Source organism: Myxocyprinus asiaticus, chromosome 7 (assembly GCF_019703515.2).
Source record: "Myxocyprinus asiaticus isolate MX2 ecotype Aquarium Trade chromosome 7, UBuf_Myxa_2, whole genome shotgun sequence".
NCBI lineage: Eukaryota > Metazoa > Chordata > Actinopteri > Cypriniformes > Catostomidae > Myxocyprinus > Myxocyprinus asiaticus.
This window is the reverse complement of record NC_059350.1, coordinates 1,014,841-1,040,215: the sequence shown is the minus strand read 5'-3', so window position 1 is coordinate 1,040,215 and position 25,375 is coordinate 1,014,841. Positions and strand designations below refer to the sequence as shown.

General features: G+C 39.8%; 1 protein-coding gene across 4 annotated transcripts; it reads left to right on the top strand.

The window, feature by feature from the left end:
- The first annotated feature begins 179 nt into the window (after positions 1-179).
- LOC127443481 (glutathione hydrolase 1 proenzyme-like) lies at positions 180-19,865 on the top strand. Of its 4 annotated transcripts, XM_051702131.1 has the most exons (15): positions 444-560; positions 4,145-4,221; positions 4,305-4,421; positions 4,606-4,743; positions 4,860-4,990; positions 7,828-7,917; positions 8,096-8,288; positions 9,148-9,311; positions 9,422-9,568; positions 12,008-12,144; positions 12,394-12,578; positions 14,813-14,940; positions 15,067-15,179; positions 15,424-15,537; positions 17,180-19,865. In XM_051702131.1, exons 3-15 carry the CDS (start codon positions 4,345-4,347, stop codon positions 17,333-17,335), a joined length of 1,773 nt encoding a protein of 590 aa, XP_051558091.1. In that variant the 5' UTR covers positions 444-560; positions 4,145-4,221; positions 4,305-4,344; the 3' UTR covers positions 17,336-19,865. The 4 variants fall into 4 exon arrangements, with proteins under 4 accessions (XP_051558093.1, XP_051558094.1, XP_051558091.1 ...); XM_051702133.1 differs by lacking the exons at positions 4,145-4,221; positions 4,305-4,421 and adding an exon at positions 180-317; XM_051702132.1 differs by lacking the exon at positions 4,145-4,221 and having other exon boundaries at positions 453-560.
- The last annotated feature ends 5,510 nt before the right edge of the window (positions 19,866-25,375 follow it).

Sequence of the window (25,375 nt, the reverse complement as noted above, 5' to 3'; positions counted from 1 at the left end):
TTTTTGTTATTTACCTGTGGTCTTGAGAATATTTTTTGAACATTGTACTGGAATGAAACCTAAGTGCAACCAAAACTCCCTAGGTTGTGAAAAGTTGTAAAAAACATGTTGTGCTTGCCTGGGAAAAAAAAAAGGGAAAGTGAAACCTTTTATGAGACTTCCGTTACTTGTGACTCTGATTGATAATTTACACTTACAACAGTAAACTGTGGAGTTCACAACACACAGTGTATGAGGAAGTCTATGTAGGGCCGCCTGTTGTACTGCTCCATGTGGAATATTTGGATGAATGATCACAAGGGCTATTAAAGTTGCTGGTGAGATAGACTGTATATGAATATTATAAATTTACTGTGGATACATTGTCATCAAGACATACTGTACATGTATGATATATTAAAGCTCTTAAGCTCTTAAAAAATATTAACCTTTAATTACGACAGATTACAGTATATCAGTCCAGCTGGCTTTTGATACATTCACAAATACAAGAAGAGAAGATAATTTCTGTTTCAGGAGGACATCATGGCTTGTGAAAAGGCAGGATCATGTCTTAAAAGGTATGTCATTTACGAGTCAGTACTGTTTGCCATTTATCTGTCTGCTGCGTTCACACAGCAAAACTGTCAAATACATATGCAGGATACTGTAAGCTGGATTAGTTGAATTAAATAGTTGCTGTAAGATATTCCAAGGACTGTTTCCCACATCTTAGCCACAAAAGCCTGTGTGTTTTCTATTAAATGAAATACTATAAGAAAAACAAAGAAAAGAATAATAATAATAATGCAGTCACGATGTGTGAAACCAGCCAGTGCACCCACCTTAATTTTTAAAGGCATTCGGAGGGCATATACACTCACTGAGCACTTTATTAAGAACACCTGTACAACTACTTATTCATGTGATTATCTACTCAGCCAATCATGTGGCAGCAGTGCAATGCATAAAATCATGCAGATACGGGTCAGGAGCTTCAGTTAATGTTCACATAAACCATCAGAAGTTGGGAAAAAATGCTATCTCAGTCCTTTTGACTCTGACATGATTGTTGGTGCCAGATGGGCTGGTTTGAGTATTTTTGTAACTGCTGATCTCCTGAGATTTCCACGCACGACAGTCTCTAGAGTTTATTCAGAATGGTGCCAATAACATCCAGTGAGCAGCAGTTCTGCAGACAGAAATGCCTTGTTGATGAGAGAGGTCAACAGAGAATGGCCAGAATGGTTCGAGCTGACAGAAAGTCTACGGTAACACTGATGATACATTGTAGTGAGCACAATATCATCTCAGAATGCACAACATGTCAAACCTTGAGGCGGATCGGCTACAACAGCAGACCATGTCGGGCACTTTATTAAGACCATAGTGTTCCTAATAAAGTGCTCATTGAGTGTATTTTTACAGTGAATATTGTTCTTAGAGGAGGCAATGAATGAGAGATCTAATTTCTTTATGACTGTGTGCAAAGTCGTTAGAAAATTATATATTTAAATTTTCATAGACTTCTTATTCTGCTGTAGGCCTACATTCTGTTGCCATGTGAGAGATTATAACCCCACACAATTAAAACCTGATATTATTATTCTTTAATGTATTTACCTTTACACCTGAAACCGAAGCATTGTGCTGAAAAAAGGAAGTATATGAACTAACGCTTAATTCTCATTGCAAAATAAGATGGATACTAAAATAGGGAAGTGGTCAAAGAAAAATCTGGATTTGCATATTGTTTGAGTGCTGTACGCTTTACATGCAAAAGAATGAACTCTGACAAAGAACAAAGATACGTATTATTGTAAGGTTTTTAAAACAGGTTTTATGAACTGGTGGACAAGCCGTATTCAATGTTGTGTGGGTTTTTTCATGAACTACAGAGAAGCAGGTTATAAAGTGATGTAGCATAAAACATGCTATATACAGTGCATTCAGAAAGTATTCATGATGGGGACCATCGGTGGACAGCCATTTTCAGGTCTCTCCAGAGATGTTCAGTTGGGTTCAAGTCCGGGCTCTGGTTGGGCCACTCATGGACATTCACAGTGTTGTCCTTAAGCCACTCTTGCGTTACCTTGGCTGTGTGCTTAGGGTCATTGTCCTGTTGGAAGGTGAACCTTCAGCCCAGTCTGAAGTCCTGAGCGCTCTGGACCAGGTTTTCATTAAGGATATATTTGTATTTTGCTGCATTCAGATTTCCTTCAACCCTGACCAGTCCCCCAGTCCCTGCCACTGAAAAACACCCCCACAGCATGATGCTACCACCACCATGCTTCACTGTTGGGATGGTATCATGCTGGTGATGAGTGGTGCTTGGTTTCCTCCAGACATGATGCTTGGAATTGAGGCCAAACAGTTCAATCTTCGTTTCATCAGACCAGAGAATCTTGTTTCTCACAGTCTGAGAGTCCTTTAGGTGCTTTTAATGTCTTGCACTGAGAAGAGGCTTCCATCTGGTCACTCTGCCATAAAGCCCAGATCGTTGGAGTGTTGTAGTGTTGGTTGTCCTTCTACAAGTTTCCCTCATCTACACACATGATCTCTAGAGCTCAACCAGAGTGATCATCGTTTTCTTGGTCACCTCTCTTACCAAAGCCCTTCTCCTCTGATTACTCAGTTTGGCCGGGCGGCCAGCTCTAGGAAGAGTGCTGGTTGTTCCAAACTTCTTCCATTTAAGAATTATGGAGGCCACTGTGCTCTTGGGAACCTTCAATGCAGCCAAAAAATAAATTTGTAGTCTTCCCCAGATCTGTGCCTCAACACAATCCTGTCTCTGAACTCTGCAGGCAGTTCCTTTGACTTCATGGCTTGGTTTGTGCTCTGATATGAATTTTCAACTGTGAGACCTTATATAGACAGGTGTGTGCCTTTCTAAATCATGTCCAATCAATTGAATTTGCCACAGGTGGACTCCAGTCAAAAAGTGTAAACATCTCAATGATGATCCAGAAAAATGAGGTGCACCTAAACTAAATTTCAAGTGTCATAGCAAAAGGTCTGAATACTTACATCAATGTGATATTTCACTTTTTTTTTTTCACCCAATTTGGAATGCCCAATTCCCAATGTGCTTTTAAGTCCTCGTGGTGCGTAGTGACTCGCCTCAATCCGGGTGGCGGAGGACGAATCCCAGCTGCCTCCGCGTCTGAGACCGCCAACCCGTGCATCTCATCACGTAGCTTGTTGAGCGCATTGCCACGGAGACATAGCCATCCACCGCGGCATCCACGCTTAACTCACCACGCGCTCCACCGGGAACAAGCCACATTATAGTGACCACGAGGAGGTTACCCCATGTGACTCTACCCTCCCTAGCAACCAGGCCAATTTGGTAGCTTAGGAGACCTGGGTGGAGTCACTCAGCACGCCCTGGGATTCAAACTAGCGAGCTGGTGAATTCCAGGGGTGGTAGCCAGGGTCTTTCATCACTGAGCTACCCAGGCCCCCCTCACTTTTTCTTTTTAATACATTTACAAAGTTATCACAAATCTGTTTTTTTTTTTGTTGTTTTTTTTTTGGCTTTGTCATTATGGGGTATGGAGTGTAGATTGATGTGAAAAAAAATTATAATTTAAAGCATTTTAGCAAAAGGCTGCAACATAAAATGTGAAAAAATTAAGGGGTCTGAATACTGTGCATTGTAAAATGCACTGAATAAATGCACTGTATATCTATATACAGTATATGTATATACAGTATGTGTATATATTTGTGTTTTACATTATATATGTGTGTGTTTATATAATAAACCTGCGTCAGAAACTAATGCCGTGGGAGCGCCTCCCAGGGTCGGTGATCTTGAAACCCTATTCAATCACACCGATTTGATTGGCTAGTAAAGCTTCACCTGTGCTGACATCATAGTGAGCATATAAATAGGAGTCAGTTTCATACGTCAGGATTTTTTCGACTGAGGGAAGGAGAAGGCATCTCTCAGTCTTTAACAGCAAAAAATCAGTAGCTACGACAAAGCTTTGCAGCATCTCGTTCCCTCATTTCAGGAAACCAGGGTTACGTACTGTAACCGAGACATTGTTTAAAAAGACATTTAGCAAGTAGCTCTTTTAGTTTTCTTCAACATACTCTTTTCAGAATGCAGTGTAAACACACTGTTTTTTTTTTTGTACTTCTTTGCTCGCACATGCAGGTAGAAGGGAGAAGAACATAACTCATTCCTGCTGACCAGGTGCAGAAAGCTCAGCAAAGCAGTGGTTTATGGTCCAGGTACTTGAGAGATGTCTACGTTGCCCAGAAAGAGGAAATTATGACAGTACAGAATTGACTTCTGCTTATATGCTCACTTTTAGGTCAGCATAGGTGGCGCATCAAGCTTCACTAGTCAGTCAAATGAATCGAATAGGGTTTCAAGGTCACCACCCCTTGGAGGAGCTCCCACAGCGTCAGCTTCTGAACCAGCGTCGAAGGTACCTTCTTGATCTAGCAATTCTCTAAGATGTAGAGTTTCATAGCAAATTCCCTGATAAAAGTATCAACTGACATATATTGAGTAGATTATACAAAGTTATACAGTAAAATAGAGATAGCAAAGAATATTTCTATTCTGTTTGTGTAATGAATAAATATTGCATATCACATCTCTAATTTTAGATGTCTGGTGGTCTTTTTTGTGGCTGCAATGGTTTTGATCGTGAATATACTGTGGTATAAACACACTCCCCCATCATACGCTTGCTTTTATAAAGCAGCAGTGGCAGCAGATAATGGGAAATGCTCTGAGATTGGGAAGTAAGATCATTTAATTAATATGTTTCTTGCATGTAAAATCAGTCAGAATGTACATTTTGCAAACCTCGAGTCTGCAACACCAGTCAGTTTTTCAGTTTCACTCTTTATGTTTTCAGGGACATCTTGAAGCTGAAAGGTTCAGCAGTTGATGCTGCTATTGCCACTCTTCTGTGTTTGGGTGTGGTTCATCCCCACAACATGGGTATAGGAGGAGGTGTGATTTTCAACATATATGATGCATCAACAGGTACTTTGAGTTTGAGAGACCTTAGCCACCATAGATCTTCCACAATGCCCTACATTCTTTGGTTAGCTTGTATATTTATTAGGGCTGTTGTATAACGCATTAATTCAGTGTGATTAATTAATGTTTTAATTATGGACCATAAGAATATTCCCAACATTGGAGCAATTCAAGCTTGAAGTACCACCTATTTCCAGCAGGGGGCTGTACGCAAACTCCAGCTGTATAGGCAACACACAGCAGTACAGAGAACAAACCTCACTCAGCGTTGCTTGACGCTATAGACAGCATAATATGAAAATGCATTCTTGGGTTCAAAAACAGCTGGACAGAGTGCAATTCCATTTCAAACTATGTTTAACTTGACACAGCAACCTAAAAAGTGCTACTATGTTTATGATGTGAAAACAGCCATCATGTTTTCCAGGCCAAAGAGTAAAAGGACCATCCAAGCTGTTATCAGCATCAGGTCCAAAAGTCAGTGTCTGTCATGGTATGATGGTGTGTCAGTGCCTATGCCATGGGTAACCTGCAAATCTGTGAGGGCACCATTAATGCAAAAAGATATGAACCAATTTTGGATCAATATATGCTGCCATCTAGATGGTGTCTTTTCCAGGGATGTCCCTGCATTGGGAATGCGTGTGCTAGATTGGCCTGCCAGCAGTCCTGACCTTTCTCCAATTGAGAATGTTTGGCGCATTATGTTGTGCACTATATGGCAACGGAGGCCAATTGTTTAGCTTAAGACCTGCATAATGGATGAGTGGGGGGAAATTCCACTGGCCAAACTCAACAAACTTGTATCTTCAGTGCCAAAATGCTTAATAAGTGTTATTAAAAGTTACTGAGTGGTAAACACTCTACTGACCCAATTGTTTGGAGCATGTTGCAAGCATCTGATTTTAAATTAGTGTAAAAAAAAAGGATTTTAATTCACAAGGTAAAAAAATCAAATAATGTATTGTTGTAGTACTTTCAATATAGTACAGGGTGAATAGAATTTACAGATCACTCCTTTTTGTTTTGTTTTTTTAGCATTTTTTATACTTTCTCAACTTTTTTGGAATCAGGGTTGTATATTTATTAGTGCTGTCAGTAGATTAAATTTTTTAAACATGATTAAAAGTATAATTTTTGTAGTTAATCGCAGATTTTGAAAGTGCTGAAATTTGACACTAGATATACTTATTTTCTTGTCAAAATTCATTTATTTCCATCTTAGGAAAGAAAACAAAACAATATGTAATAATATTGTCATGAATCCCGCCTCTGTAGTTCCTTCCACTCACCACCAGAAGGCTCCATCACCTGAGTATTGACTTTAACTCTCTGAACTCCATTTCCCATAATCCCTGTACCTGGCACTGATTACCTGCTCACCTGTTCCTCATCTACTTAGCTACTTAAGTCTCAATCTCACTCACTATCTTTGCGAAGTCTTGTTTTGCCCTGGCTGACTTTTCTGAGCAGTCGCTGAGTTATTGTATTTCCTGTGTATGATCCTGGACTGTTTACCCTGTTTTGACCTGTTGCTGCCTGCCTACTATTACTGCCTTGTTAACCTGGATATAACCTGTGATTGTCTGCTGCCTGCCCTGACCTCTTGCCTGTTTATTGACTACCTCTCTGGATTGCCTTGGATGTTGCTGGTGATTGACCCCTGCCTATCTGTATAACTACGCTTATTGTTATTAAAGCTGCACATGGATCTCAACTCTGTTGACTCATCATTACAAATATAATGCTTTATTACCATTTCCCATACAAGAAATGCTCTAAAATAGCACCAATTCGAGTAACAGCAAATGTTTCCCAAAGTCTAAGTGGGAGTTTGACTAATTGAAAGAAATAGTTTCCCCATAGGTTGCATTTTCATCACAATGCGCATTAATTCTCTTCAACTCTCATCCTCCACAATATTAATCTGCTGGTAGACTGTGACTATCCACTTTTTTTTACAGCAATCATGAAGCTGCATTTATGATTCATGCCAATGCTGAGCACCGCTTTGAACACACCATGAAAAGCGCTTCCAGACAAAAATGTCTTATTCTGCGTTTTGGTGATAGTTAAGACTTGATATGCTTCTGTGGTAATTAAAATGTGCCTTACATCATTTTATCACTGACAGGAAAGCACTGTCAGAGATTATTTTAATTACTAAGATGACCTCTGTCAAAGGAGAGTATTACAACAGTACCGCCCATAGAATGTCAATCGGACCACTGCGTTATGCTATTTTATGCTAAGCTTGTAGGCTCACTGTGGTAGAAGGGCTCTGTGTTTGTGTGTGAAGTGTGCATCAGTGTAATGTCTCTGCTGGGAGTCATTACAAAGGTTCCCCCCTTCACAGAAGTGTTTATACTGTATTAACGTTAATTGTGATTTAAGAAAAATTAACATGTTAGACTTTTATTTAACTGCATGCATTAATGCATAAATTCTGACAGCTCTAATATTTATCTCATTAAATTGCAGCCTTTGTGGTTTAATAATGATACTAGGACAAAATGTGATTTTAATCAGTGGGCTGAATGTTAACATAATTAAATTTGTACGTCAGATGGTATCAGATTTTGGTATCTGAGCAGTTTTATGAGGATGAGTACAAGTACAAATCTGATACCAGTATCGGGACATCCCTACTTACAAAGAATTTGACTTGGAAGCTGCTAAAAATGGACAGACATGAAATAAGAAATATAAAGGTGGTTGATCTAAACCTCATTTGAGAGACAAGTGGGCACAGACCACTGTGGTTGACCTTTTTTAGTTGACGGAGAAACTATATCCTTTTCCATGTACACTGAAATTAGAAATGTTGTTTTCTTCCACAGGAAATGTGGAGACAATTGATGCAAGAGAAAGTGCTCCAATGAGTGCTTATGAAACCATGTTTGGCACTGATGCCCAGATGGCACAGAAAGGTACATCAGCATTAATAAATATATAACCAAGATGGTTTTATAAAAGAAAATAATCAGTAAATGCAGCAGTTCACACAGAAGCTGTTGTTAGTGCTCTCTAATATAAAGTAAATCTATCAGACAATTTTTTTCCCATTTTGAATAACTAAACCACTCCTCTTTTTTGTATCAATGGCAGGAGTGTTTTCCATTGCTGTACCAGGACAAATTCGTGGTTACGAGATGGCACACAAAAGATATGGAAGACTGCCATGGAAGGAACTGTTCAAACCCAGTATAAATTTGGCATGTGATGGTTTTAAAATCAACAAGGCTTTGGCTGAAGCCATTGAAAACAAACGTTCAGCAATTCTGAATGATGAAGCATTGTGGTAAATTTATATTAAATCATGCAGCATTATACATTTTTTATTTGTCAAACAAGTAATCCTGTAACTCACTCTACCAGTCTGATCATTCTCACTAATAATGTTTATTACATTACCTTGCTGTTGCTCTTCCCTCTTTAGGGCTTTTCACACCGTGCTTAACCCTGGTTATCTTCTTTTTAAACCCTGCTTTTAACCCCGGGTAAAGCTACGTTTCACACTTTAAATTTGAAAAGGGGTTTATTCGCTGCTTTTGCACTGCTTTAGGGCTTTTCATCATCAGCACAGTCTGCGCAGACCGTCTGTGTGTGGCCCAGATTTTCTCGACATGTGGACAGTCCTCGTGCGCCTGCTTATGACCTAAAAGAGTACCACAAAGCAGTCATAGCGCACCTGCGTCGAATGCGTTCGTATTCACTCGCAGTCAAAAGAGAATGCTTTGAAAAGCTGCGTAAACCAGAGTATACTCAAGCATTTAGATGGTTATAGAAAGTTGTTCAGCAACACACAACCAATCATATAATATCTCCGTGCTAACCTCATTTAATATTCATGCGCTTTGTGCAGTTGCAAAACTTTCATGTGATGTTTAGGTTCTCCGTCTGAAGAAAACCGGTATAATGTATAATCAATAACTGTGACAGCAGTGTTTTCCGTGTTTTTGCTGTATGTTTCAGAAGAGGAAAGACTGTTAGCCCAGAGTTTACAAATGTACAGTGTGAAACATGAATACCCAGGGTAAAGCTTGAACAGTGTGAACCATGAAACAAGATAACTAAGGATTCATTTACCCAGAGTTGTGAATGACATTGATGTTAACAATGTAAAAAGTGAAAAGCCCTTTTCTCTTTCTGCTTTTCAGTGAAGTGTTTTGTGATACTTCAAGAAAAAAAATCCTTAAGGAAAATGATATTTTAAGACTTCCTAAACTAGCGCAAACCTATCAGACGATAGCGGATTATGGGCCAGATGTTTTTTACAGTGGGTCTCTAGCCAATGATGTAGTGAAGGATATCAGTGATAGAGGTAATTTCATGTTTGCTTTCTTTTTCATTTTATTCAAAATTAATATTTTGTTGTATACAGTATATATACACGTGCAAATCAGTATGAAGGGTTTGTTCCTTGTAATACAGGAGGGAATATAACACTTCAGGATCTTAAGAAATACAAGGCAAAAATTAATAAGACGTTGAACATTACTATGGGAGATAACATCGTTTATGTTCCTACTGCTCCATCCAGCGGACCTGTGCTCGCTCTGATACTCAACATACTCAAAGGTGAGAGAGTGTGATGTGTGTGTGTGTGTGTGTGTGTGTGTGTGTTGGATACGTGGCTAAAAGATCGTGTCCTTTTTACAGATTTTTATACAGAAGGTCAAAGCATTCAAAATAATTAATACAGCAATCAGAACATATTGTAATTTTTCATTAATAATTGCAAATTCCACTTACACCAATGAGACAAAACATTATGACCACCTGCCTAATCCGCATTCCGCCAAATCAGCGCCGACCCACCAAGGCATGAATCGGATTGAGATCTGGGAAACACATTGAACTCTTCATCATGTTCCTCAAACCATTCCTGAACAATGTGTGCAGTGTGGCAGGCACATTATCCTGCTGAAAGATGCCACTGCCATCAGGGAATACCATTGCCATGAAGGGGTGTACCTGGTCTGCAACAATGTTTAGGTAGGTGGCACGTGTCAAACTGATGTCCACATGTATGGCCGGACCCAGGGTTTCCCAGCAGAACATTGCCAAGAGCATCACACTCCCTCCAATGGCTTGTCGTCTTCCCACAGTGCATCCTTGTGCCATCACTTCCCCAAGTAAACGGTGCACACATATACGTCCACGTGATGTAATAGAAAATGAGACTCATTGGACCAGGCGACCTTCTTCCACTACTCCAAGGTCCAGTTCCGACGCTCTCGTGCCCATTGTAGGCACTTTTGACAGTGGACAGGTTGCGATGCACTGTGTTGTGACACATTCCTCCTGTAACAATCATTAACATTTTTTGTGACTTGTGCAACAGTAGACCTTCTGTTGGTTCGGACCAGACAGGATAGCCTTCGTTGCCCTCTCGAATCGATGAGCCTTGGGCACCCATCCCCCTGTCGCCGGTTTGTGGTTTGTCCCTCCTTGGACCACTGTCAGTAGCTACTCACCACTAATGACCGGGAGCACCCCCAAAAGCCTTGCCGTTTTAGAGATGCTCTGACCCAGTCGTCTGGCCATAAAAAATTGGCTCTTGTTAAAGTCGCTCAGGTCATTACTCCTGCCCATTTCTCCTGCATTCAACATGTACTACGAGAACTCTTTGTTCGCTTACAATCTAATCTACCCAGACCTTGACATGTGGCCCTTCATCATGTTCCTCAAACCATTCCTGAACAATGTGTGCAGTGTGGCAGGCACATTATCCTGCTGAAAGATGCCACTGCCATCAGGGAATACCATTGCCATGAAGGGGTGTACCTGGTCTGCAACAATGTTTAGGTAGGTGGCACGTGTCAAACTGATGTCCACATAGGAGATGATCAGCGTTATTCACTTCATCTGTGAGTGGTCATAATGGGAGGTCTGGGGGGGGCAATGCCCCCAGATTTTCCTTGTGCCCCCTCCCCCCAATAATTTCGTGTCATGTAGTGTTAATATTAATTAACACAACAGTGGATTAGGGGCAGTGGTGGCTCAGCGGTTAAGGCTCTGGGTTACTGATTAGAAGGTTGGGGGTTCAAGCCCCAGCACCACCAAGATGCCACTGTTGGGCCCTTGAGCAAGGCCCTTGAACCTATCTGCTCCAGGGGTGCCATATCATGGCTGTCCCTGCACTCTGACCCCAGCTTAGCTGGGATATGTGAAAAAAAGAATTTCACTGTATATGTGCAAAATGTATAATGTGTGATAAATAAATATAATTATAATAATACCATGGTGTATCTGAATACTTATTTCTGATTGGCTGAAATGTGTGCTTTAAAACCCAGGACATTTTAATCACTGTTCAGAATGAATGCCCCCACTGCAAGAGTTTTATGCCTCTGTTTAAACTACTTCCAGACAAAAATATAGTGTAGGAAGTCTGATGAGTCTCAGTGCCGGGATTAACCATCACATCTCAAAACACAAGATCAAGTCATGCAATACCAACTTTAAATCAACTGTGAAACACTACAGAAAAAAATGAAAGAGACACCATACTCATCAGCCTTGTTTTAATTACTAAGTCCAAACCTGGTAATGTTGAAATGCACCTGCACTTAACTCTTACTCACCCATAGAGATTGTAATGAAAGTATTGTTTGTCATTCAGCAACGTTTTGCACGGAGGGGGAGAGAAGGAATCCAGGACCTATTAAATGCATCTTATGCTGTCCGGCAAAACAAGGCCAGACCATTTTAATTATAATATGATAAACATCATCTAAATGTGCTGCTCTGCTCAGCACACACCCGCTAGAGAGTGCCGTTTTATCACACATCACTGACTGAAGCGGTCAATACAGATTATTTAAAATGCAGCCTTTTGCAGTTTACTAATCTCGCAAGGCCATATTGCGATTACAGTCTTAAAATGCAGCTTTAATCTATACCATACGATTTTTCAGAGGTTAAAGTCTGCAGGTTTCATTCAAAGTCATTTGAACACATAGGATGACATTTAAAGGGACAACTGAGACCAAAAATTCAGCTTTTCCATTTTAGGTTACAACTTCTCACCTCACAGTCTTTCCACACATGAGAAGAGGACTTTAACATATCATCGCATAATAGAGGCATTTCGCTTTGCTTATGCCCAGAGGACTAAACTTGGAGACCCACTGTACGTCGACATTAATGATGTGAGTTCAGCTTGTATATATTTGTACTTATGGATTTATTGGGAGTATTCGTACTGGATATATCATCCTATATTATGAGTTTTAAGTCAACCCATCTCTCAAATTAAGTCTTAACTCCAGATTAGCTACAACATCTGATCTAGTTTAATTCAAGATCTGAGTAGAGAGCCTCATATTGTAATGTCTGTAACAGCAAAAATGATTTTTTTATGGCCTTTGTAAATCTTGTTTTCATTCTCATTTGTTAAGGTCATCCAAAACATGACTTCAGAGCACTTTGCAAACAACATCAGGAATAAGATCACAAACACTACTCACCCAGGAAGCTACTATGAACCTGAGTATTATGTACCTGATGTCAACGGGACGTCTCACCTCTCTGTCATCGCAGAAGATGGTAGTGCTGTGGCCGTCACCAGCAGTATCAACGATCAGTAAGAGAACAAGAACCTTCTAGATCATTGTGTTTTAATCATGTGCCTGAGGGCCTCTAGTACTGCGCATTAGATGTCTCAATAATCTGATACACCCAGTTCAGATCATTGAGTCTCAACTGACAAATTAAATCAGATGTGTTTGAAAAGGGAGACATCCAAATGTGCAAAACAATGTGACTATTTATTCAACAGTGCTAAATAAAATAGCCTGTTTAATGCTTGGTTTGAGATGGCTCTAAAGTTACAAGCCAGGAGTGAGTTATTTTTTGTTGTTAGTAGCCTATTCTGCCCCACACAGCTGAAAGGAATATACCAACACTGAAACTGAGAAAAAATGCCTTCAAAGTTTTTGATTATCCAGCAAAATGTGGATTATTTAATTTTCACATAGTTTTCTCTGAATCTGAGTATAGCTGAGTTAAACTCATCTAACACAGGACAGATATAAGAGACACGATTCCAGTCAGAACTACATTTTTACAAAATATGGAGTTAAAGCTGATGTAACTTTTTCAGTGTTGAAATACTTCCTTATATTCTAGCTTAATATTCAGAGACAACTATAAGTAAGCCATTCATATTTTAATTTTCTGTAAACTATGTCTCTGGTGCTATTAAAAAGTCCTGTGTTTATTTTGAGCAACCAACTTACGGCATTGGGTCTAAGTGGGGGGTGGGACCATCTGACTGTTTGTACAATTGCAGTCTTCGGAAAGCTGTTTTGAAAACATTGTTTAAATTCTGTTCGGTGGCGATACTGTCGTAGAAGTTACATACTTCAGCTTATATATATATATATATATATATATATATATATATATATATATATATATATATACTGATGAGCCAAAACATTTTGACCGCCTGCCTAAAATGCAGTTGGTCCTCCGTGTGCCACCAAAACAGCGCCAACCCGCCGAGGCATGAACTCTACAAGACCTCTGAAGGTGTCCTGTGGTATCTGGCACCAAGACATTAGCAGCAGATCCTTCAAGTCCTGTAAGTTGTGAGGTGGAGCCACTGTGGATCGGACTTGTTGGTCCAGCACATCCCACAGATGCTCAATCGGATTGAGATCTGGGGAATTATGAGGCCAAGGTAACACCTCACCAGCAACCATCTCACCCTGCAGCTCTTGCCTGGTTGCCCACTAAAGCTAAGCAGGGTTGAGCCTGGCCAGTACCTGGATGGGAGACCACTTGGGGAAAACTAAGGTTGCTGCTGGAAGAGTTATTATGGAGGCCAGCAGGGGGTGCTCACCCTGTGATCTGTGTGGGTCCTAATGCCCCCGTATAGTGAAAGGGACACTATACTGTAAAAATGCACTATTCTTTGGATGAGACTTTAAACCAAGGTCCTGAATCTCTGTAGTCATTAAAAATCCCAGGGCACTTCTTGTAAAGAATAGGGGTATACCCCAGTGTCCTGGTCTAATTCCCTTCATTGGCCTTTATTTATCATGGCCTTCTAATAATCCCCATCCCTGAATTGGTTACATCACTTTACTCTCCATCAATAGTTGGTGTGTTGTGAGCGTACTGGCGCACTATAGCTGCCGTCGCATCATCCAGGTGGATGCTGCTACTAGTGGTGGTTGAGGAGATTCCCCCTAAACTATGTAAAGTGCTTTGAGTGCCTAGAAAAGCGCTATATAAATGTAAGGAGTTATTATTATTAAGTTATTAATTCTTCATGTTCCTTAAACCATTCCCGATGTGTGCAGTGTGGTAGGGTGCATTATCCTGCTGAAAGAGGCCAACAATGTTTAGGTAAGTGGCACGTGTCAAATTGATGTCCACATGAACGGCCGGACCCAGGGTTTCCCAGCAGAACATTGCCAAGAACATCACACTTCCTCCAACGGCTTGTCGTCTTCACACAGTGCATCCTGGTGCCATCACTTCCCCAAGTAAATGGTGCACACATACACGTCCACGTGATGTAAAAGAAAACGGGACTCATCGGACCATGTGACCATCTTCCACTGCTCCAAGGTCCATTTACGACACTTGCATGCTCATTGTAGGCACTTTCCATGGTGGAGAGGGGGTCATCATTTGTTTGTTTGGTTTTTGTTTTTGTTTTGTTTTGTTTATGGGGGGGGTCACGTTTTTGGTCAATTTCACTTAAATGATTGCTTCACCCCTACTCAAGACCTTGTCTATTCAAAAATGTTTAAAGATGATATTTTCTCAACTTGAAAACATTCTTGTGTTTGTTAACTTTTCCAGTTTTGGTTCTCTGGTGATGTCACCCTCAACTGGCATAATCTTTAATAACCAGATGGATGATTTCTGCTCTCCTGGTTTTAATAATGGCAATGGGGTGCCCCCTTCACCCAATAACTTCATTCAACCAGGTATAAAACTCATATGAGTTTAAATTAGTTATAACCAACACTGCTCTTTTTGGAACATGGTAAGTATTGACAGTTAAAGTACAGTTCAGTGACAGTTTATACATTCTTCTTTTGTCTTTTGACCAGGTAAACAACCACTTTCATCAATGTCTCCCACGATAATATTTGACAAACACAACAAAGTCAGAATGGTGGTTGGGGCTTCAGGTGGGCCAAAAATCACCACAGGAACTGCTCAGGTAACTAAAGATTTTAATTATTTAAACATGGCTCATGTTTGGATACATATTTCCACCTTTATGTAACATACTATACGTTTACAGCCCCTAACAAATGCCAATATCAGTAAATTTACTTGTTTATTCCGAATAGGGCCTGCAAAAGATTGTTTTAATATAATTTTGTCATTTTAAATATGTCTGTCTTAAAATGTATTTGTTATAATAACATAGCTTTTAACTTCTCCTGTCTCTCTCATCTTAGGTGATCCTGAATGTCCTGTTCTTTAACTATGATCTGAACAAAGCCGTTAATGAACCCAGACTTCACAATCAGTTAATGCCCAACAGGACATCTGTGGAAAGTGACTTTGAGGAGGTCAGATTCTTACACTTGATGACAAAAGTTGCATAAAGGTGCACTTAGTAATATTTGTGTTTGTTTCATTGACACCTGTGTTGTGTTGATGCAATATCATGCAAAAATGGTTCTAAATTACAAGGGATTATTGAGATAAAGTAATATTCAGCTGGTCATGTGATCTCAACATGGCAGCACACATAATGTGCTATAAATAAACACATATCAGCCACAACATTAAAACCACCTGCCTAATATTGTGTAGGTCCCCCTCATGCCACCAAAACAGTGCCAGCCCGCATCTCAGAATAGCATTCTTAGAATATATTATTTTCTCCACAATTGTATTTGAACTGTTGTGTGTGAAAATCCCAGGAGATCAGCAGTTACAGAAATACTCAAACCAGCCCATCTGACACAAACAATCATCCATGCGATTATCTAATCAGCCAATCGTGTGGCAGCAGTGCATAAAATCATGCAGATGCGGGTCAGGAGCTTCAGTTCATGTTCACATCAACCATCAGAATGGGGAAAAATGTGATCTCAGTGATTTGGAGCGTGGCATGATTGTTGGTGTCAGACGGGCTGGTTTGAGTATTTCTGGGATTTTCACACACAACAGTCTCTAGAATTTACTCAGAATGGTGCCAAAAACAAAAAATATCCAGTGAGTGGCAGTTCTGTGTACAGAAACACCTTGTTGATGAGAGAGGTCAACAGAGAATGGCCAGACTGGTTTGAACTGACAAAGTCTACAGTAACTCAGATAACCACTCTGTACAATTGTGATGAGAAGAATATCATCTCAGAATACTATATGAGATGGGGTTTGGCGCTGTTTTGGCGGCACGAGGGGGACCTACACCAAATTAGACGAGTGGTTTTAATGTTGTGGCTGATCGGTGTAATATATAATAAATATTGTAATTCAGATCATTTAAATACATCACATCATGCACATGTATTGTGGCAGCAGACAGGTAAAGCTATTAAGAAAAAATGGCTTAAAAATCAAACTGTTGTTTGTTTTTTATTTCGATATCATTAAACATAACCCTATTATTTCCCTACTTACCTCTGCACTATTATTAATTGTTGGTCTATGTACTCATGCGTAAGACGGACGCTTTTGGAGCATCTGACATTGGTTGCATTGTGTCTCACTAGTTTTCAGCACCTCTAGTCATAAGCGCTGTGTTTTTAGAATGACATGCGAAGTTAAACGTAGTTTGAAACGGATCTGTGGAAGACTGTGCTGCCTGCTCCTTGATTTTACGAGGCGTGTTGCCTGTACAGCTAGAGTCATGCTGACTGCCCCCTACTGCCACAAATTCATGAAAAAATCAAGCATTGAATTGGTCCGATATTAGGAGCATTTCTGATTAACTGCGTCAATATTTGTCATTTAATTAATTAAATTAATGCATTAATTTGTCAGGCCTAATTTCTTTTAAAATACTATGCTACTGTAATTATTCCTTTGTTTAAAAGTCTAGCAATTAGTAAAAAATAACTGAGCGCTAACTAAGTGCACCTTTAATGTAAAACTTGATAAGCAGATTCACATAATCAACATACTAAAAATTATTCCGATTTTGTCTTTTGTTTATGTGTGTTTATGTGTGGCTGTTTGTGGATGTGTATACAAATCCTGCAGAGTGTATATCAGGACTTGCATCGGAAATATCTTCATGAAATAAAGGTAATACTACCCAAAGACACAATAGCAAAGGTTCAGGCAATTGTGCAACAAGAGGGGAAAATCTGTGCTAAATGTGATGACAGGAAAAGAGGCTATCCTGCAGGATACTGACACCTGGTCCCTCTCTCTCCTCTCACCTATTGGGAACATTCAGTCAACATTCAAATTCAGAAGTGGTTATACCTTTACTGTAACTCAAAACTCATCTCTTTTTCAAACTTTGAATTGTATTGTTGGCACTTGTATTTGCTTGTTTATTAGTTTGAAGCATTTCATCTGTATTTAGGATGCACTTCCTTTTTATATTTACTTGTTATCATTGCTGAATTGACTGCTTTGGCCTCTGTTGACTGCAGTAGAGTCTGCAGGGGAAAAATATAATGTTTAAAAACATGAATCGGATGCCACATGAGCAGCTTGTGTTATGTAGAGTCATTAAGATCCAGTGTTACTTAGAAAGTAATCTACAACACATTAGTACTGTAATTACTCTTTAAAACTGTAATCAGATTACACTACTCATTACTTCATGAGAAAAGCGATCACATTACTAATTATTCCTTTAAATTACTTTTTTCCTAGAAACGTTTGTTGTTCTGCTTAACGAATTCAAAATAATGTCTATATGTTCTCATTGTTTATTGTAACATGCAAGTCATACACTCAGCACCTCAAGTGTCCCTATAATCACTCATTAGTGACTCTCCAGCTGTTATAGAAACATATTATAGATGAACATTTCACATTTTAATTGTATTTTACATAATATTATTTTAGAAATATGTGTAGCTCAAGCAATGTACTTAAAATAAATACACTTAGTAACTGTAGTCTAATAACCCAAATGTAAAGTGTAATACTTTTTTTTTTTTTTTTAAGTAATTTGATTACAGTAACTAATTGCTTTGTCACAGTTACTAATAATAGGCTTGGTTCCAGTACGTAAGGGAGAAGTTGTGTCAGAAATACAACAAAGAGGCATGTACTGCTTATTATACAGATCAATCATATAAACTTCAGAAGAAACCCCTTAACACTACCATCTAGTGGCCATCATCAAGTCAAACATAAGGAGGCATACATTGTATTTTACAGGCATTCAGTGGGCAGTCCTTCCAGGTGGTTACAAAGTATTCAGGTGAACCTTAAACAAAGAATGCAGTTGATCCCACCACAGACTGGGGTTTCTCCAGCCCTAATTCAGTCAGCATAACTACAGTTCTGTGACAGTATTTGCCCTCTTCCTGATTTCTTCTGTTTTTGTGTATTTTTCATACTAAATTGTTTAAGATCTTCAAATGAGATATGTTTTAAAACAAAGGCACCCTGTGTAAACACAAAATACAGTTTTCAATATATATATATTTTTTATTGAAGCAAAAAAGTTATCCAAAACCTATATCACCCATGTGAAAAACTATCTTCCCCCTTAAACTTAATAGCTGCCACCTTTAGCAGCAACAACTGCAACCAAACACTTCCGATAACTGGAGATCAGTCTTTCACAACACTGTGGGGCAGTTTTGTCCCACTCTTCTTTGCAGAACTGTTTTAGTTCAGTCACATTGGAGGGTTTTCGAGCATGAACTGCCCGTTTAAGGTCCTGCCACAGCATCTCAATCAGATTCAAGTCAGGACTTTGTCTAGGCCACTCCAAAACTTCAATTTTGCTTCTTTTGAGCCATTCAGAGGTGGACTTACTCCTATGCTTTGGATCATTGTCTTGCTGCATAATCCAGTTGCGCTTGAGCTTCAACTCACGGACTGATGACCGGATGTTCTCCTTTAGGATTTTGTGGTAGAGAGCAGAACTCATGTTTCCCTCAATTATTTATGTTTTATGTTAGATTTTGTTTGAATTTTAGTATGAGATATATGCAAAAACAGAAGAAATCAGAATGGGGGCAAATACTTTTTCACAGCACTGTCTATGACTCGGACGACTTCATTTTCATAGAAATAAGGAAGGGTCCACACCTGTGGGAATGCATTGACATTTGATTCAGACATTGACTGAATCATGAACAGTGGGCCACCAATTCACAGAATGGGGCTGGGGCACCGAGAGCCATCACAGACAAAAGGTGATAGCCTTAGTTAGCATGAGAAACAAATTGTGCCATAACACTCTTGTTCAAGTTGCTGGATGCATCCTGTAAAAATGCACTGTTCTTTGGATGAGACATTAAACCAAGGTCCTGACTCTCTGTAGTCATTAAAAATCCCAGGGCACTTCTTGTAAAGAATAGGGGTATACCCCAGTGTCCTGGTCTAATTCCCTTCATTGGCCTTTATCTATCATGGCCTTCTAATAATCCCCATCCCTGAACTGGTTACATCACTTTCCTCTCCATCAAAAACAAGATGCAAACATGTGTAGACGATCTCACAGAATCATGATACCGAATACCTTGAAAGCACAATACAAAGTGCATCACTTTAGTTTTTCATGTGGTGTTATATGAGAGACAGTGGATCACCTGATCTTATAGTGACACTTAAATCTGCAATCCCACAGCATGTATAATGTTAAATTTGAACTTATTTAAAACTGTAATAGTCTAGTGAAAAAAATAAGGACATTTAAATGAACTTATTGCACTAGTGTCGTTTCCTCATGACCCCAGAACTGCGAATCAAACACCTTTGACAAAAGTGCTAAATCAGTGGATTTCTACATTTCCTTTCTGTTAAATTAAATGCTGTGTATTACATTCTCTCACTAACATGTGTCCCTTGATTTATTGTCCACACTGTTATGTCATGATACTATGGCCTTTAACTGAACATTAAAGGTATACTACTGTAACATTTTCTGTGTTAAAATACTTTCTCTATCCCAGCTTAATATGCAGAAACAACTATAAGTATAGTTAACTGTACTATAAGTCATTTATCTCGAAAAATGCAAACACTGCATCTCTGTGCTGCAATGAAATTTCCCGTTTTGAGTGACCTGTCTAGACCCCACCCACCAACACTGACTCAGCCCAGCCCCCAACTCACATAATGCTGTAAAAAAATATATTCTTCATTCTTAGTTCATGATACATAAAGCATTAACTAATGTTAACAAATGGAACTTTATTGTAAAGTGTTCCCAAAAATGTCAATAGTTATATTCAATAATAATAAAGTCTAGATCTAGCTGATCTGTTATTTATTGTGATCTATTGTTACTCCACCAGTGCAGTATACTTTGTCAGACAGTGTAGCTGGACCACATGCCATCAAGAGGAACAAAACTCTAGTTTAACATGACTGATGTGCTGACAGGCTCATGTTTAACATGTTTTGAAGCCACAAGAGTTGTGACATGAAAATAGAAACTGGTGCTTCTGCACAAGGCATCCAAACAATATGTGTCTGTCTTTCTGTAGTAAAAAGTGAACAAATCTCTTTTCTATTAAACGTAACAGAAATGAAAATGAATGACAAAACTGGGTGAATTTGCACGAAACATGGTTTGCATATACCATGAAACATGTTAGCAGATTATTTCTTCATCCAAAAGTTGTCAAAGATGATTCACATTCACAATAAACATTTATACACAGATATCAGCTTCCCTTTAATATATATATATATATATATATATATACAGTATATCTATCTATCTATCTATCTATATATATACAGTGCATCCGGAAAGTATTCACAGCGCTTCACTTTTTCCACATTTTATGTTACAGCCTTATTCCAAAATTGATTAAATTCATTATTTTCCTCAATTCTACAAACAATACCCCATAATGACAACGTGAAAGAAGTTTGTTTGAAATCTTTGAAAATTTATTAAAAATAAAAAATGAAAAAAAAAAAATCACATGGACATAAGTATTCAAAGCCTTTGCCATGACACTCAAAATTGAGCTCAGGTGCATCCTGTTTCCACTAATCATCCTTGAGATGTTTCTACAACTTGATTGGAGTCCACCTGTGGTAAATTCAGTTGATTGGACATGATTTGGAAAGGCACACACCTGTCTATATAAGGTCCCACAGTTAACAGTGCATGTCAGAGCACAAACCAAGCCATGAAGTCCAAGGAATTGTCTGTAGACCTCCGAGACAGGATTGTATCGAGGCACAGATCTGGGGAAGGGTACAGAAAAATATCTGCACCATTGAAGGTCCCAATGAGCACAGTGGCCTCCATCATCCGTAAATGGAAGAAGTTTGGAACCACCAGGACTCTTCCTAGAGCTGGCCGCCCGGCCAAACTGAGTGATCGGGGGAGAAGGGCCTTAGTCAGGGAGGTGACCAAGAACCCGATGGTCACTCTGACAGAGCTCCAGCATTTTCTCTGTGGAGAGAGGAGAACCTTCCAGAAGAGCAACTCTCTCTGCAGCACTCCACCAATCAGGCCTGTATGGTAGAGTGGCCAGACGGAAGCCACTCCTCAGTAAAAGGCACATGACAGCCCGCCTGGAGTTTGCCAAAAGGCACCTGAAGGACTCTCAGACCATGAGAAACAAAGATTGAACTCTTTGGCCTGAATGGCAAGCATCATGTTTGGAGGAAACCAGGCACCGCTCATCACCTGGCCAATACCATCCCTACAGTGAAGCATGGTGGTGGTAGCATCATGCTGTGGGGATGTTTTTCAGCGGCAGGAACTGGGAGACTAGTCAGGATCGAGGGAAAGATGAATGCAGCAATATACAGAGACATCCTTGATGAAAACCTGCTCCAGAGCGCTCTGGACCTCAGACTGGGGCGAAGGTTCATCTACCAACAGGACAATGACCCTAAGCACACAGCCAAGATAACAAAGGAGTGGCTCCGGGACAACTCTGTGAATGTCCTTGAGTGGCCCAGCCAGAGCCCAGACTTGAACCCGATTGAACATCTCTGGAGAGATCTGAAAATGGCTGTGCACCGACACTCCCCATCCAACCTGATGGAGCTTGAGAGGTCCTGCAAAGAAGAATGGGAGAAACTGCCCAAAAATAGGTGTGCCAAGCTTGTAGCATCATACTCAAAAAGACTTGAGGCTGTAATTGGTGCCAAAGGTGCTTCAACAAAGTATTGAGCAAAGGCTGTAAATACAGGTGCTGGTCATATAATTAGAATATCATCAAAAAGTTGATTTATTTCACTAATTCCATTCAAAAAGTGAAACTTGTATATTATATTCATTCATTACACACAGACTGATATATTTCAAATGTTTATTTCTTTTAATTTTGATGATTATAACTGACAACTAAGGAAAATTCCAAATTCAGTATCTCAGAAAATTAGAATATTGTGAAAAGGTTCAATATTGAAGACACCTGGTGTCACACTCTAATCAGCTAATTAACTCAAAACACCTGCAAAGGCCTTTAAATGGTCTCTCAGTCTAGTTCTGTACGCTACACAATCATGGGGAAGACTGCTGACTTGACAGTTGTCCAAAAGACGACCATTGACATGTTGCACAAGGAGGGCAAGACACAAAAGGTCATTGCAAAAGAGGCTGGCTGTTCACAGAGCTCTGTGTCCAAGCACATTAATAGAGAGGCGAAGGGAAGGAAAAGATGTGGTAGAAAAAAGTGTACAAGCAATAGGGATAACCGCACCCTGGAGAGGACTGTGAAACAAAACCCATTCAAAAATGTGGGGGAGAACCACTACGCACAGACGTATGCAAGACATGGGTTTCAGCTGTCGCATTCCTTGTGTCAAGCCACTCTTGAACAACAGACAGCATCTGAAGCATCTCGCCTGGGCTAAAGACAAAAAGGACTGGACTGCTGCTGAGTGGTCCAAAGTTATGTTCTCTGATGAAAGTAAATTTTGCATTTCCTTTGGAAATCAGGGTCCCAGAGTCTGGAGGAAGAGAGGAGAGGCACACAATCCATGTTGCTTGAGGTCCAGTGTAAAGTTTCCACAGTCAGTGATGGTTTGGGGTGCCATGTCATCTGCTGGTGTTGGTCCACTGTGTTTTCTGAGGTCCAAGGTCAACGCAGCCGTATACCAGGAAGTTTTAGAGCACTTCATGCTTACTGCTGCTGACCAACTTTATGGAGATGCAGATTTCATTTTCCAACAGGACTTGGCACCTGCACACAGTGCCAAAGCAACCAGTATCTGGTTTAAGGACCATGGTATCCCTGTTCTTAATTGGCCAGCAAACTCGCCTGACCTTAACCCCATAGAAAATCTATGGGGTATTGTGAAGAGGAAGATGCGATATGCCAGACCCAACAATGCAGAAGAGCTGAAGGCCACTATCAGAGCAACCTGGGCTCTCATAACACCTGAGCAGTGCCACAGACTGATCGACTCCATGCCACGCCGCATTGCTGCAGTAATTCAGGCAAAAGGAGCCCCAACTAAGTATTGAGTGCTGTGCATGCTCATACTTTTCATGTTCATACTTTTCAGTTGGCCAAGATGACTAAAAATCCTTTCTTTGTATTGGTCTTAAGTAATATTCTAATTTTCTGAGATACTGATTTTGGGATTTTCCTTAGTCGTCAGTTATAATCATCAAAATTAAAAGAAATAAACATTTGAAATATATCAGTCTGTGTGTAATGAATGAATATAATATACAAGTTTCACTTTTTGAATGGAATTAGTGAAATGAATCAACTTTTTGATGATATTCTAATTATATGACCAGCACCTGTACTTATGTACATGTGTGGTGTTTTTTAAATAAATTTGCAAAGACTTCAAACAAACTTTCACGTTGTCATTATCGGGTATTGTTTGTAGAATTTAGGAAAATAATTTAATCCATTTTGGAATAAGACTGTAACATAACAAAATGTGGAAAGTGAAGCGCTGTGAATACTTTCCGGATGCACTGTGAATATATATACAGGTGCATCTCAATAAATTAGAATGTCATGAAAAAGTTCATTTATTTCAGTAATTCAACTCAAATTGTGAAACTCGTGTATTAAATAAATTCAATGCACACAGACTGAAGTAGTTTAAGTCTTTGGTACACCTGCAAAGGTTTCCTGAGCCTTCAAAATGGTCTCTCAGTTTGGTTCACTAGGCTACACAATCATGGGGAAGACTGCTGATCTGACAGTTGTCCAGAAGACAATCATTGACACCCTTCACAAGGAGGGTAAGCCACAAACATTCATTGCCAAAGAAGCTGGCTGTTCACAGAGTGCTGTATCCAAGCATGTTAACAGAAAGTTGAGTGGAAGGAAAAAGTGTGGAAGAAAAAGATGCACAACCAACCGAGAGAACCGCAGCCTTATGAGGATTGTCAAGCAAAATCGATTCAAGAATTTGGGTGAACTTCACAAGGAATGGACTGAGGCTGGGGTCAAGGCATCAAGAGCCACCACACACAGACATGTCAAGGAATTTGGCTACAGTTGTCGTATTCCTCTTGTTAAGCCACTCCTGAACCACAGACAACGTCAGAGGCGTCTTACCTGGGCTAAGGAGAAGAAGAACTGGACTGTTGCCCAGTGGTCCAAAGTCCTCTTTTCAGATGAGAGCAAGTTTTGTATTTCATTTGGAAACCAAGGTCCTAGAGTCTGGAGGAAGGGTGGAGAAGCTCATAGCCCAAGTTGCTTGAAGTCCAGTGTTAAGTTTCCACAGTCTGTGATGATTTGGGGTGCAATGTCATCTGCTGGTGTTGGTCCATTGTGTTTTTTGAAAACCAAAGTCACTGCACCCGTTTACCAAGACATTTTGGAGCACTTCATGCTTCCTTCTGCTGACCAGCTTTTTAAAGATGCTGATTTCATTTTCCAGCAGGATTTGGCACCTGCCCACACTGCCAAAAGCACCAAAAGTTGGTTAAATGACCATGGTGTTGGTGTGCTTGACTGGCCAGCAAACTCACCAGACCTGAACCCCATAGAGAATCTATGGGGTATTGTCAAGACCAAAAAATGCAGATGAGCTGAAGGCCACTGTCAAAGAAACCTGGGCTTCCATACCACCTCAGCAGTGCCACAAACTGATCACCTCCATGCCACGCCGAATTGAAGCAGTAATTAAAGCAAAAGGAGCCCCTACCAAGTATTGAGTACATATACAGTAAATGAACATACTTTCCAGAAGGCCAAGAATTCACTAAAAATGTTTTTTTTATTGGTCTTATGATGTATTCTAATTTTTTGAGATAGTGAATTGGTGGGTTTTTGTTAAATGTGAGCCAAAATCATCACAATTAAAAGAACC

Excerpts from the sequence above, each read along its gene's own strand:
- LOC127443481 (XM_051702131.1), top strand. The coding sequence starts at position 4,345 with ATGAATCGAATAGGGTTTCAAGGTCACCACCCCTTGGAGGAGCTCCCA. Across the intron at positions 12,579-14,812 it reads ACCAGCAGTATCAACGATCA|TTTTGGTTCTCTGGTGATGT; the intron begins GTAAGAGAACAA and ends TAACTTTTCCAG. Across the intron at positions 15,538-17,179 it reads TGGAAAGTGACTTTGAGGAG|AGTGTATATCAGGACTTGCA; the intron begins GTCAGATTCTTA and ends CAAATCCTGCAG.